Source organism: Camelina sativa, chromosome 5 (genome assembly GCF_000633955.1).
Source record: "Camelina sativa cultivar DH55 chromosome 5, Cs, whole genome shotgun sequence".
In the NCBI taxonomy this organism is placed as follows: Eukaryota; Viridiplantae; Streptophyta; class Magnoliopsida; order Brassicales; family Brassicaceae; genus Camelina; species Camelina sativa.
This window is the reverse complement of record NC_025689.1, coordinates 27703329-27718011: the sequence shown is the minus strand read 5'-3', so window position 1 is coordinate 27718011 and position 14683 is coordinate 27703329. Positions and strand designations below refer to the sequence as shown.

Sequence of the window (14683 nt, the reverse complement as noted above, 5' to 3'; positions counted from 1 at the left end):
TCCTTCGGTAAAATGCTCCAAAATGATCCAAATTGTTCCATATTGCTCCATCCGTGCCAAAATCCTAGATAACCTGTAAAGACTCTAAAACAACCTAGAAACAAATCAAAAGACTCAAAAAGCACACTTATATCATGGTTAAAAACCGTAAAAACCGTGATATATCACATAGTCTTTTCCACACTTCAGTTCTGAGGTCAAGCTTAGTCAAGAATCATTAGAGTGTTAGCCAAAGAACAAAAACCATTAGTTAGAGATCATAATTCCAAACAGAAAATTTTTGAAAAATTTGACTCAATAAAAACAAAAATAGGGTTTTGACACAATAAAACAAAAACAAAGTTAGTAGTTAGTACTAACCTCCCCCATACTTAAACAACATTGTCCCCAGTGTTATCAAGTAAGGGAAAAGTTAAAAAAACAACAATCTGTTGAAAAATTGTAATGAAAAATGAACAGAGTCTCGGGTTACCATCGGTGTCAACCGACACCATTCAAGGCGGCATCGATCGACACCCTCGGCGAATGGTGAATTCTTGGCCGAATCTCCTTGTTAGTTGCAGTTAGTTGTGTTCATGTGTTGTTGGATCAATCCTTTGATGTTAATTCTGTTAAGAAGCACTTAAACACAAACACAGGTTAAAAGCAACATGATAGATAGATAGTTCATAAGTTCAAACAAATTTCAAACAAATTTCAAAGAAATTTCAAACACAAACTGACTCAAAGCAAGAATAAAAATGACTCAATCCTAAAAAGAGAAAAAGAAAAAGAAAACCATGATCAGAAGCTAAAATTCAGCAGAAACATCGTCATCACCATCATCATCAGCATCATCATCAGAAACAGGATCAGTAGATGGTGAAGATGGCAAAGGGGACCTGCGCCTAGTACGCCTGGTAGGACGAATGCAGCCACACTGAGAAAGTCGAGCCATGCCATTCCAGATGGCACGCAAAGCAGAAACCACATAAGTCTGATGAGCGCCCTGGTCCATAATAGCAGGATCCTGCGGTGGCTCTGGAAACTCAAATGTCACGGTCGCAGAAGAAGAACCAAACTCAAAACCCCCAGCAGGGTTAGGAGCTGCTGCAGCAGCAGAAGCAGTCCGTGGAGTGCGATGGCGACGGGAAGGAGCAAAAGTAACATAATCATCTGCAGAAGGGAGAAAACGTAGCTGCTCAGGATCACTACCAATGGTAGTAAGATCAGGTCGAGGAAGGGGAACAAAGTGCTCTTCTGTGTCATCAACAAACCTCCACACCAAACCCGGTTTCAACCAATGTGCACTCCTCAAATACTGCTCATCAATAAGACGTCTCTTAGTGAAAACACTGTAACCATCCAAAGGGACTCTCTTGAACTGAAGAATGGCAGTAATAAGGCTCCCCACAGCCTCTTTCTTAGTGCTAGTACCCAGAAATGGCTTGGTCTGCAGATCAACCAAGTAGTGTGCAAAAACAGCTCCAAAGTTGAGGTGCATAGGGTCGCGACGCTCATCAATAGACATAGAAGGAATCAAGCTGCCAACACCACAACTCAAAAAGTATAGCTCTGCTGCTCTCATCTTGTTAGGCTCCATCTTACACTGAAAAATGGTAGCAACAGCTATAAGGACATATCTGAGTACAGGATGGCGGACCTCTGATGGAAACATCTTCTTGGAATTATCCACACAAGTCCTATGTAAGACCACAAAGGAGAGAGATCCTCATAATGCTTGGGCAAAGCAACTTTTTGATACCAACGGACCCAACCAAATACATCACAAAGATGAGCAAAACTGATATCATAAGGCACTCCGTTAATGAAGAAATGCAACCCACCCCCAAACGCATCTGGTGCCTGCACATTATGATAAGTAACCCTAACAGTTGCCATGAATTGTCGCACTAGGTCCGGATACAAATAACACTGCCTAGTACAGATGGGTCCTAAACTCATTTTATCAAGCACAGCCAAGACCTCATCATAAATTCCCATCCTACGAAGAATAGCAAGATCAACAAACCTTGTAGGCTCAATCTCAACTTCCAGCCATGCATTGTAGAGCATTGTCTCATAATCTCCCCACACACCCACTGGCCTATTGATGAATTCAGGCTTTCCAAGCTCAGCAAGCTTGGTTTTGGGCCATTCTCTCTCAGTTGGAATTTGTTGATGCTCTTCTTTTGGCCATGGGAACCGAGATTGGATGGGAGATGGAAGAGAGAGGTCAGGTAAAGTGGTCGATGCTGTCATCGGACGTCGTGGAGGCTGAGGAGCATTCGCCGGAGCTGACGGAGGCGGACGGCGGCTGGATTGGCGAGGTGGGCGAGTTGAAGAGGAAGCTTCGCCGTCGTTGGTTCGAGCCTTCTTATTGGATACCATCACTCCAAAAGCCAAAATTGACCTGGATCCAGGTAGAGGAGAGAAAATCGAGTGGATTAGAGCTTTGAATCACTCAAAACGGAGCTGTATCGAGAGAGTTATGGTGTCTTGAAGAATCTCGTCGGGTTTGAGAAATAAAGAAGAAGATGGACGGCTCGAGGGTTTAAGTCGGGAGTGCCGCGGTTATAACGGTGCCGACCGATGTCCATTAAGTGGTATCGATCGATGCTGCTTTTATTTGGTCCGGCCCAACTTCATTCAAAGCCCAGTAAGCTTGAAACCCAGCAAATCAAACCCGATGGCCCGTTTTCTCGTCTCTGGTCCATAATAGTGTCGACCGATGCCCATTTATGTGGTATCGGTCGATGCTAGCTCTAATCAATGATAATCGAAACTTTTTCCATCATTTTTTTTTTTAAATGTTTTTCCTGAAACAATGAAAACTCAAAACCAAAAATTAATATGTTAGTGATCCTAAAAAGCAAAAATTCAAAATAATCAATTCCTACCAGTGGGTTGCCTCCCACTCAGCGCTTGTTTTAAGTCATTAGCTTGACTTGGCAGCGGAATAGGCAGAGGGTGCATCATCCAAACGCACAATGTGTCCGTCTGGTATCTCAGCTTTCGCCCAATAGTGTTTCACCCTTTGGCCATTAACAGTAAATTTCTCTCCTTTGGAGTTCAACAGCACAATAGCTCCATATGGTCTAATCTCTTGAACAGTAAAAGGACCAGACCAGCGGGAACGCAGCTTTCCAGGAAACAACTTCAAGCGAGAGTTGTAAAGGAGTACCTGGTCATTAGGCTCAAATTGTCTGGAGATGATCTTCTTATCATGATAAGCCTTGGTCCTCTCCTTGTACAGCTTGGAATTCTCAAATGCATGAAATCTCAGCTCATCCAATTCATTCAACTGCACTAACCTTCTCTCTGATGTTGTCTTGGCATCAAAATTCATCAACTTAACTGTCCAGACTGCTTTGTGCTCTAACTCCACTGGTAGATGACATGCTTTCCCATAAAGCAAATGGAAAGAAGTGGTGCCAAGTGGTGTTTTATAAGTAGTTCTATATGCCCAAAGTGAATCATCAAGTTTCATAGCCCGATCTTTCCTTGTAACACCCACTATTTTCTCTAGAATTTCTTTAATCTACCTGTTGGAGACCTCAACTTGTCCACTGGTCTGAGGATGATATGGACTAGCCGCTCTATGTTGAACACCATACTTTTTCAGCAGCTTCTCAAACACTTTATTGATAAAGTGCTTACCTCCATCACTGATGAAAATTCTAGGAACTCCAAACCGTGGAAAGATAATGGTCTTAAACAGCATAAGAACTACAACAGAATCATTCTTTGGACTTGCAATTGCTTCAACCCACTTGGAGACATAGTCAACAGCCACTAAGATGTATTGATTCTTGTAAGAGGAAGGGAATGGTCTCATAAAGTCAATGCCCCAGCAATCAAAAACTTCAACCTCAAGGATAAAGTTTTGTGGCATCTCATCCCTCTTACTAATCTGACCTTTCCGTTGACAAGCATCACATCTAGAGACAAACTCATTAACATCCTTGAACATTGTTGGCCACCAAAACCCAGCTTGTAGAACCTTAGACACTGTCTTGAAAGTAGCAAAATGTCCAGCATAATCTGATCCATGGTAGTGAAATAGAACATCATGAACCTCTGTCTCAGCTAGACATCTTCTATAAACACCATCACTGCAATGCTTATACAAATAAGGCTCATCCCAATAATATCTCCTTAGCTCTCTCAAGAACCTCTTCTTATGATAGCCAAATTTGTCTGGTTCTACCTCTGCAGCAAGATAATTGGGAATATCAGCATACCAAGGTTGATTGGAGCTAGCCACAGCTGCTAAATCTCCATCATTCGACCAATCTGTTTAGGGAAACAAAGGGTGTTGATCGATGCTAGTATGGTGTCGATCAACACCACATGCATCCGAAGACAAATCCTTCAAGTCATCAGTCCGAAACCCAGTTTCAACAAGGTATACATGCTCCTCAGGTAGACAATCACGAATTGGGACATCATCATCAATCCTAATCCTGGACAAGTGATCAGCAACACCATTCTCTATCCCCTTCTTATCCCTTACTTCAATGTCAAACTCTTGTAGAAGAAGAATCCATCTCAAAAGTCTAGGCTTAGCATCCTTCTTCTGCATCAAGTACCTTAATGCAGCATGATCAGTATGAACAATGACTTTTGAACCAACCAGATAAGACCTAAACTTCTCAAAAGCAAACACCACAGCCAACAACTCCTTCTCTGTTGTTGCATAATTTCTTTGTGCCTCATCAAGTGTCCTGCTTGCATAGTAGATTGCATGAAGCTTCTTATCTTTTCTTTGTCCCAGCATTGCTCCTACTGCAAAGTCACTAGCATCACACATTACTTCAAATGGAAGATCCCAATCTGGTGGCTGAACAATAGGTGCACTCACAAGCTCCTGCTTGATCCTCTCAAAGACTATGCGGCATTCATCAGTAAATTCAAACTTGACATCTTTGCACAACAAAGCAGAAAGTGGTATTGCTATCTTGCTGAAATCCTTGATAAAACGCCTATAGAACTCTGCATGCCCAAGAAAGCTCCTCACTTCCTTCACATTCTCTGGTAGTTGAAGACCCGTCATCACCTCTATCTTAGCGGGGTCAACTTCTATTCCAGCTTCTGAAACCCTGTGGCCAAGCACTATGCCATCTCTAACCATAAAATGACATTTTTCCCAATTAAGCACCATATGTTTCTCTTCACACCTTGCTAGCACCTTACAGAGATTATCCAAACAGCTTTTGAATGAGGATCCATAAACTGAAAAATCATCCATGAAAACCTCCATATAATCTTCAATCATATCAGTGAAGATAGACATCATGCATCTTTGAAATGTTGCAGGAGCATTACAGAGACCAAAGGTCATTCTGCGGTAAGAGAAGGTACCATAGGGACAAGTGAAAGTGGTCTTCTCTTGGTCATCAGGATGAATAGGAATCTGGAAAAAGCCTGAGTAACCATCCAAAAAGCAGTAGTATGGATGATTAACTAACCTCTCCAACATCTGGTCAATGAAAGAAAGTGGGAAGTGATCTTTCCTTGTTGAGGCAATCAACTTCCTATAGTCTATGCACATCCGATGACCAGTAATTGTCCTTGTAGGGATCAGCTCATTCTTGTCATAGTTCACCACTGTGACTCCACTCTTCTTAGGAACAACATGTACCGGACTAACCCAATTGCAGTCAGATATCAGATAGATGATCCCAGCATTCAGCAGCTTCATGATCTCCTTCTTGACAACATCTTGCAAATTCGGGTTCAGTCTCCTCTGATGCTCAATGGATGTCTTAGCTCCTTCCTCAAGATGAATCCTATGCATACACAAGTCTGGAGAGATTCCTGTAATATCATCAAGAGAATAGCCAAGAGCTTTGCAAAACTTGCGCAGCTTGCTTAGCAGTAAAGTGAGCTCTGCATTGTTCAAGGAAGCACTAACAATAACATGATAAGAAGAGTTCTCACCTAGAAATGCATACCTTAAACCTGCAGGAAGTGGCTTGAGATCAAGCTTTGGAGCTTTTTCAAGACTCCAATCAGAAACCGTTGCAGCTTGTGAAGAAGTACTAACCAATTCCTCTTTAGCAACCAGCTTCTTCACTTGTTCATTAGCATCAAGCAGTTTGACATACCCAGCAGCAATGTCATCTAGATGCTCAGCTTCTTCAGCAGAAGCAACCAATGCTCTCTCTAATGGATCCTCAGGATGCAGCTCCTGGAATATCTCTTCAGCCAGATTAGACAATGTGTCTACATAGAATGTCTGTCCATCAATGGCTGGCCTCTTAACTAGCTTGTCCATGTCAAAACGCATTTGTAGATCACCAATATTGAGACTAATTTGACCCTTCTTGACATCAATTATAGCTCCAGCAGTGGCTAAGAATGATCTTCCCAGAATAAGAGGGTCCTTGGGTTCCTCTTCATACTTTAATACCACAAAATCAGTACGTATCAAGCATTCACCAATCTTAATTGGAACATCTTCAAGAACACCATCTGGAATACGAACAGATCGGTCAGCAAGGATGAGAGTGAGCTTAGTAGGCTGGAAATCTGTCATTCCCAGGCTGAGTGCTACTGATCTTGGCATGAGGTTGACACTAGAACCAAGATAACACAAAGATCTAGCAAATCTGTCAGTGAAGATAGTGCAATCAAGAACAAAGCTCCCTGGATCAGGAAGTTTTTCTGGGATCTTGTTCTGAATGATGGCACTGACTTGGGCTGATATCATCATAACTCCTTGCTCAGCATTAAAATCCTTGGTAACCATCCTCTTGACATATCTCCTAAGCATTGGAGAATTCTTAACAGCATCAACCAAAGGCAACTCAATAATAAGCTTATCCATCATGGCCTTGCATTTAACATCATCTAGCTCTTGTTTAGACTTCCTTGGATTCTTGGGGAGTGGAACCTTAGGTATGTAGACTCTTTCTGCAATTGGAGTAGGAGATTTCACGAGTTTAGGTTCAGTCCATGAAGGGTGTCGATCGATGCCACCTTGTTGGTGTCGATCGACACCATCGTTTTGTGTTTTGCTCGCGACTTCGGGTGACTTTGGTATCGACCGATGCTCCTGTGTATCGGTCGATACTGGCTCAGCAGAAACATCTTCTTCTTCTTCTATATCAATCAGCTCCTGTAGATCATCAGTTTGATTCTTCTGGGATATAGAATGGAGTTGTTTGCCACTTCTCAATGTGACTGCATTGCAAGAATGTTTAGGATTTGATTCAATTCTTGAAGTGAGATAACCTTCTTGCCTTTTCACAGACCCAGCAGTCTTCGCAACCTGATTCTCCAGCTTCTTGACATGAATGTTCAAAGCTTCAAACTTGCCATTAAGCTCTGTATAGACATTATCCAGCTTCCCATTAAAAGTTACTGTCAATTGTTCCAGACCTTGCAAAAGCTGCTCAAGCATAGCTTCCATCTTACTAGTCTCAGCTGACTTAGGAGGTGGGGACTGATATGAATTGTTGCCATAAGTCCTTGTGTATCCACTGTTTTGTGGCTGCTTCTGATATTCAGGTTTGGGTGTGAAACCAGAAGAGTTGCCCTGAAAGTTATTGCGCTGGCTGTTTCCACTGTAAGGTCTACTACCTTGCTGATTTCCAAACCGCTGTCCTTGGTTCCCATAGACATAGTTCACCTCCTCTTCCTCATGATTTCCTTGATCAGGTTTTGGCTCATATGTCTCAACTTCAGCAGCAAAATGAACAGATTTCTTACCCACAAGGAGATTATGCACCGAATCCAACTTAGCATTAACAGAAGCTAACTGGTTTGAATCATATCCTCCATGTAGTCTTTTCCTTTCAGCATCTGCTCTCTTAGTACTATTGCTAGCAGCTAAATTCTCAATCAAACATTCAGCATCTTCTGGAAGTCTTGTCTTGAAATTCCAATGACTTGCAGCATTTAAAGCCAACTGATACTCCCAGTCACACCCTCTAAAGAAGATACTTAGCAATTGAACCTTTGAGAAACCATGGTGTGGAGAGTCCCTTTGGTAAGCCTTGAATCTCACCCAAGCTGCCTTGAAAGCTTCATCTGGTCTTTGCTTGAAGAAGACAGCTTGATTCTCAACTCATCTGACATTACATCATCATAGAAATAGTTGAGGAAAGCCACCTTGACATCACACCAACTTGTCAATGATCCAGCTGGCAACTGCTTCAACCACTGAGATGCCTTTCCTGCAAGTGAGTAGGGGAAGAGTTTGCAGAAGATGTAGTCCTCAGTCACCCCATTAGCTTTGATACTAGTCACAAGATCCTCAAAATGCTCAATGTGGTCCAAGGGCTTCTCATTGGGCAAAGCAGAGAAATGTCTCTGCCCAACTAGTTGAAAGTACGCAGGTTTTAACTCAAAATCATTCCTTTGGAATGGAGGAGGAACAATAGCAGACCGGTTCTCATACACCAGATCAGCCCGGTTGTAGTCAGCAATGGTCCTGATCAGATCCCGGTTTGATCCTATCTTCGAACTAGGTTCTGTACGTGGTTGACAGTTCCACGTACGTCTGCTGCTGGTTGGTGTCGATCAATACCACCTGGTTAGTGTCGATCGACACCAAGGTTTGGCTCATCAACGACACCAGCTTGCTGATTCACGACAGCCTGCTCGTTGACAACAGGTTCGGCAATCACATTGCCCTCTACATCAAGCTTTTGGCCAAGCTCATTGTGCAAGTGGCCCTCTTGATCCCTCAAAACACCAGCCTCCTCACGCATCAGAATGATCGGATTAACCATCTTCAGAGATTTGGCTGCTTTTCTGTTCTCACGCTCAAGTTTTCCCAACTCTTTGTTTGAAAAATTCACAGTAGGACCAGACTTGTTGCTCTTTGTGTGAGGTATAGGAGGCATGCACTTGAAACACCAAAAAGAAGAAAAACAAAAACGTGTAAGTAGCAAGAACGGTGAGGCATGGGAACATAGTCCGTTAATGGTTTGTTCTGTTTTGTATTTTGTTCATGTTGTTGTCATTGGTTTTCTCTGTACTTGGACTATCCTTCTCGTTTTTTAATCAAATACGCGTAAAAAAAAAGGAGAAATTGAAAAGAAATGATAAATAATTAAATTATTGTCAGCATTCTATATTTATGTTTGGTCATATATACTTTTATATAATTAAAATCCCATTATATTCTCGTATTTTAAAAATGTTACAAAACTATTAAAATTTACCAAAACAATTTTGATCTATTTCTCAAACAGTTTGGAGAATATATAGGGAAAAATACAACATTTATTCACTTTCTCATTATATTTTTTGTTGCCGTAGATAACTCCAAAAGCAAAGTTTTTTTCTTCTTCTATGATTCTCTTGTTCACAAAAGTAGAGCTTTCAAGAATATAAATTTTTATATTATTGTTCAATATATCTCTCATCAACGACACCAGCTTGCTGATTCACGACAGCCTGCTCGTTGACAACAGGTTCGGCAATCACATTGCCCTCTACATCAAGCTTTTGGCCAAGCTCATTGTGCAAGTGGCCCTCTTGATCCCTCAAAACACCAGCCTCCTCACGCATCAGAATGATCGGATTAACCATCTTCAGAGATTTGGCTGCTTTTCTGTTCTCACGCTCAAGTTTTCCCAACTCTTTGTTTGAAAAATTCACAGTAGGACCAGACTTGTTGCTCTTTGTGTGAGGTATAGGAGGCATGCACTTGAAACACCAAAAAGAAGAAAAACAAAAACGTGTAAGTAGCAAGAACGGTGAGGCATGGGAACATAGTCCGTTAATGGTTTGTTCTGTTTTGTATTTTGTTCATGTTGTTGTCATTGGTTTTCTCTGTACTTGGACTATCCTTCTCGTTTTTTAATCAAATACGCGTAAAAAAAAAGGAGAAATTGAAAAGAAATGATAAATAATTAAATTATTGTCAGCATTCTATATTTATGTTTGGTCATATATACTTTTATATAATTAAAATCCCATTATATTCTCGTATTTTAAAAATGTTACAAAACTATTAAAATTTACCAAAACAATTTTGATCTATTTCTCAAACAGTTTGGAGAATATATAGGGAAAAATACAACATTTATTCACTTTCTCATTATATTTTTTGTTGCCGTAGATAACTCCAAAAGCAAAGTTTTTTTCTTCTTCTATGATTCTCTTGTTCACAAAAGTAGAGCTTTCAAGAATATAAATTTTTATATTATTGTTCAATATATCTCTCATCAACGACACCAGCTTGCTGATTCACGACAGCCTGCTCGTTGACAACAGGTTCGGCAATCACATTGCCCTCTACATCAAGCTTTTGGCCAAGCTCATTGTGCAAGTGGCCCTCTTGATCCCTCAAAACACCAGCCTCCTCACGCATCAGAATGATCGGATTAACCATCTTCAGAGATTTGGCTGCTTTTCTGTTCTCACGCTCAAGTTTTCCCAACTCTTTGTTTGAAAAATTCACAGTAGGNGGATTGTTGATTTGTAGTAAAACTCTTGTTAAAACTCTTGTTAAAACTCTTGTTTCTTTGATTCTTCATTCAACTTTAGTTTATTGTTGGATGGGTCATCAATAAGAATAAATGTGTGATGGTTTGCTCCAATTCGAATGACGTTTTCTTTACGAACCTACGTTTTGCTACCGTACAAATTACCTGTTTTAATAATACCTGAATTTTTGTCTTTTGCTCTGTTGCCAAGCTTGGATCACTCTCCTTGTACCGTGTGAATTTGAAAACTAATACTTTAATTTGAAAACTAATCTATATATAATAGCAATCCGAATAAATGCCACCAAATGTTGTGTTTTTCAATCGTACTTTTTGGATAATTTTCCAAAAAAATCTGTAGAAAAAATAAATTGTGTGTTTTATAAAAAGTTGCGATTGTTTATTGTAATGGTTTTTTTGTAAAGTTGCAACTGTTCATTGTAGAGTTGTGTATATTCGAATATTAGTATCTTTTAAAATCTATATATATTTGTCTATTTGAACTGCTTTTATTTTTTTTGTCATGACACAAAATAATAAAAATATTTCAATCTCAACGGTTTTTACAGCTCTCTAATTTATTCTCTAGCATTCATTCTTTTAAAAGTAAAGAAATTCCTCTAATTCTTGATTTAACAAAAGATTTTTGGAATGATGAATCTAATTTCCAACTTTTAGTTAATTTTATATATAAAAATTTAATGAAAATACCTAGAGTTTTTTTCTAAGAGTTAGATAGATTATATAGTGCGAGACCACCACGGCCAGGTTTTATACCATGCTAGGCATGCCCTGACGGCCTCTGAATCACGTTTTCTTGCGGTACTACGCACCTTTTTGTGGGCAATAGAGGCGCTTTTGATCTTGCAGATACCTAAAGTGGAGTTTGTCATGGATAATGCATTGGCTGTTGAGGCTATTAACAACCCCACAGGGTGGCCACGGTTCCATTTGGTCTTAACTGAGATTCTACTGACCTTGTCTAAGTTCTCTTCGTGGAGATGCTATTCAGTTACGAGTTCTGCCAACAAGGTTGCGATGGCAATTGCATCGAGTGTCACAAAGGATGGTCAGTTTAAGTCTTACATTTCACTTGGAGGGCCTTCTTGGCTTCATGATCAAGTGAGAAGTGAGGCGTTATAGTTGGTTGTAGTTTTTGCCTTTCTTTTTGCTTTCTTTTCTGCTTTTGTTAAAACTCTATTTTCTTGGTTCTATCTGATGACAAAAAAAAAAGATAGATTATATAGTGAGCTTTTGGATTTGACTTTTGAATATGGTAATAAAGATGCCTTCTATTTAAAAGCAGTTTATATGAATTTGTAGGTACAATCAAATGTAGACACAACAGTTGTGATATTTCATAGTACCTTTTCGTAAAAAAATTGTTTTTCTTTTAAATTCAAACGGTTGTATTTGTTCATTGTAGAGTTGTGTCTTTTCACTATATTTTATTTATATTTTTTCATCACAACTTTTCATTCTAATAGGTGTGTATATTTAAATAGTCATGCTTTTTGAACTCTCTTTATATTTGTCTCTTCATCACTAACTAACAAGTTCGTTGAAACAAAATTTCTATTTTATGTTGAATCTAAATAATTGAATGTTAATATCTAATATTCAACGTTATTATATAATCTAACTAAAAGTTTAGAAATGATTATAGCAATAGAGAAATTTAATACAAATTAATATAGAATTTACAGTTTTGTGTTATCGTACCTTTTCGTTAAAAAATATATTTTAATATTTAAAAATAATAATAACAATCTGAATAAATAAGAACAACAGTTGCGACTCGTAGTAGTACTTTTTGAAAAAATTTGGTTTTTTCTTTTTTTAAACTCAAACAGTTGCATTTGTTAATTGTAGAGTTGTATCTTTTCACTATATTTTATTCATATTTTTTATCACAACTTTTCGGTCTAATAGGTGTGTCTCTTTAAATAGTCATATCTTTTGAACTCTCTATATATTTGTCTCTTCATCAATAACTAACAAATCATTGTTTGTTGAAACAATTTTTTTGTTTTATGTTGAATCTAAATCATTTGAATATTAGTATCTAATATTCAATGTTATTCTATAATCTAACTAAAATTTTAGAAATGATTATAGTAATATATAAATTTAATAAAACTTAATATAAAATTTACGGTTGAGTCTATTTATCGTATATTTTTGTTAAAAACTATTTTAATATTTAAAATTAATTTTATTTTGTTTTTAAGAGTTATGTGTTTTAATTTTAATTTTTCGTTGATACAATTTCACTCATTATTAAATATATTTTTAATTATAGTTATTTAATAAAAAATTACATTTACTCATTACAACCATTAGTTCAATATTCTCAGTTAGGATCATTTTGTCATAATGATTTTTTTAATTCTACTCTTTACTTTAATTTTTCATAAAAATATCTTATATTTATAATACTTTAAAAAATATGTTTTGCAAAGTTGGGTCTATTCTACATAAAATTTTTTGTTATAATTTTCATTTTGATGGTTGTGTTTTTAGTAACAGTTTATGTATTCAAAGTATTCTATTATATTCAAATAATTTCATAATGTATAATTTTAAATTTAATATTATTTTTTTTCTAAAATACTTCCCTCGCAATATCGCGGAGGTCCGAGTCCTAGTAGTTTAAAATAGTTGACTTGGTAATGTCATTGATGGCTTAGTTTTGTCATGTGTAATATTGTGTATCGTTAGTTTTCATGACTGTTGATATTTTACATAATTTAAAATTGTCTATTGCTTTTATCTAGACATGGAAAACGAGTGTCTAAAATGCCTATTTAAATTTCACTATTTTAAGATTTAATTTCCATTTTTAAAAAGAAATTTTGACCTCTTAAAGATCAAGATGGGAAAAGTAATAAGTAATGGGAGAACAACAAGTATCTGGCATGATCCTTGTTTTCAATCAGCTCACCCCAACAACCTATGGGACCCCCACCTGAAACTAGCCATTTACTTATGGTTGATCAGCTTATTTCCCCTGCAACCCGAGATTGGGATAGGGAGAAAATTACAAACTTTACCAGAATTGGAAGAGGAAATCCTGCAGATTAAAATCAGCTCCATGGGGGCAGAAGATTCCTATGCTTGGCTTCCTACAAAAACAGGCGTATACACTGTCAAGTCGATTTACTATGAAGGCTTAAAACCTGAAGCAAGTTTAGAAGAGGAGTCAATCCCAGCAGAAACCCGAGAGTTCAAATGGACAAAGGAAAACTGGAATACGAAAAGCTCACCGAAAATCAAATTCTTTCTTTGGAAATTAATGAGAGGAGCATTATCAGTGGGGGACTTACTTAGATCAAGAGGAATAAACTCCACAGCAAATTGTCCTTTCTGCGGAGGTATCAAAACTTTCCTCCACCTTTATTTCCACTGTAACTTTGCTGGTCATATATGGAATCTGGCACCCTTCAAAAGCATCTTCTCAGGAGATCAAATACCCAATATTAGATCAGGTCTGGAGACTTCCAACCTCCTGACTTGCTTACCGCCAAGTGGAATATCTGAAGGCCCCTTAATGCCATGGATTCTTTGGGCAATTTGGGTAGCCCACAACCAAAAAATCTTCAACAATCAATCAGAAACCGCGACGAATACACTTGTACGTGCTATTACCATGGCCCGGGAATGGCATGTAGCACAAGAAGTGCCCCCAATCGAACAAAAACGAAAGGCGAGTTCAGCCAGACAGATCGGTGAGACAGAGCAAGGAGACACATGCTGTACGGATGCGGCGTGGCAAGCGGAACACAAAGCAGCGGGTATGGGTGGGTAATCGCCAATCGAGGCGCAGGATACCGCCACAAAGGAGTTGACGCGGACCTTAATATCAGATCACCGCTTACGGCGGAAGCAATAGTGATCTATAAAGCACTCCAACAAGCCCTCGTCTTATGGATCACAAACCTCTCAATCGCTTCAGATTCCATACAGGTAATCGAAGCCATCAATTAGGAGCAACCATCGACGGAGCTCCACGGGATTCTTCATGATATCCTGACTCTATTATCTAAATTCAGAAAAATTTCCTTTAAGTTTATTCCAAAGGGGAATGGAATAACCAAGAGGCCGACGCCCTTGCAAAATCCTCTCTTCGCAATCTTGTATCTGATCTATAGTTTTTAATGAAAAAAAAAACCCCTTTGCCAAAAAAAAATAAAAAAAAATTCTAAATTCCACAGATTTTTATCTATTTTTTTGTAGAATATATAGGATATCAATAGAAT

At 38.5% G+C, this 14683-nt stretch overlaps 1 protein-coding gene across 1 annotated transcript; it reads right to left on the bottom strand.

The window, feature by feature from the left end:
- LOC104789643 lies at window positions 4258-7788 on the bottom strand. Its single transcript, XM_019245387.1, has 2 exons — window positions 7746-7788; window positions 4258-7665 (listed from the first exon to the last, which is right to left on the bottom strand). The coding sequence occupies exons 1-2, from the start codon at window positions 7786-7788 to the stop codon at window positions 4280-4282; spliced, it is 3429 nt and encodes a 1142-aa protein (XP_019100932.1). The 3' UTR covers window positions 4258-4279.

Coding starts and splice junctions, on each gene's coding strand:
- LOC104789643 (XM_019245387.1), bottom strand. CDS start 7,788: ATGCTGAAAGGAAAAGACTACATGGAGGATATGATTCAAACCA. Junction 7,666..7,745: donor GGAGGATATGATTCAAACCA/GTTAGCTTCTGT, acceptor TTGCTGCTGAAG/TTGAGACATATGAGCCAAAA.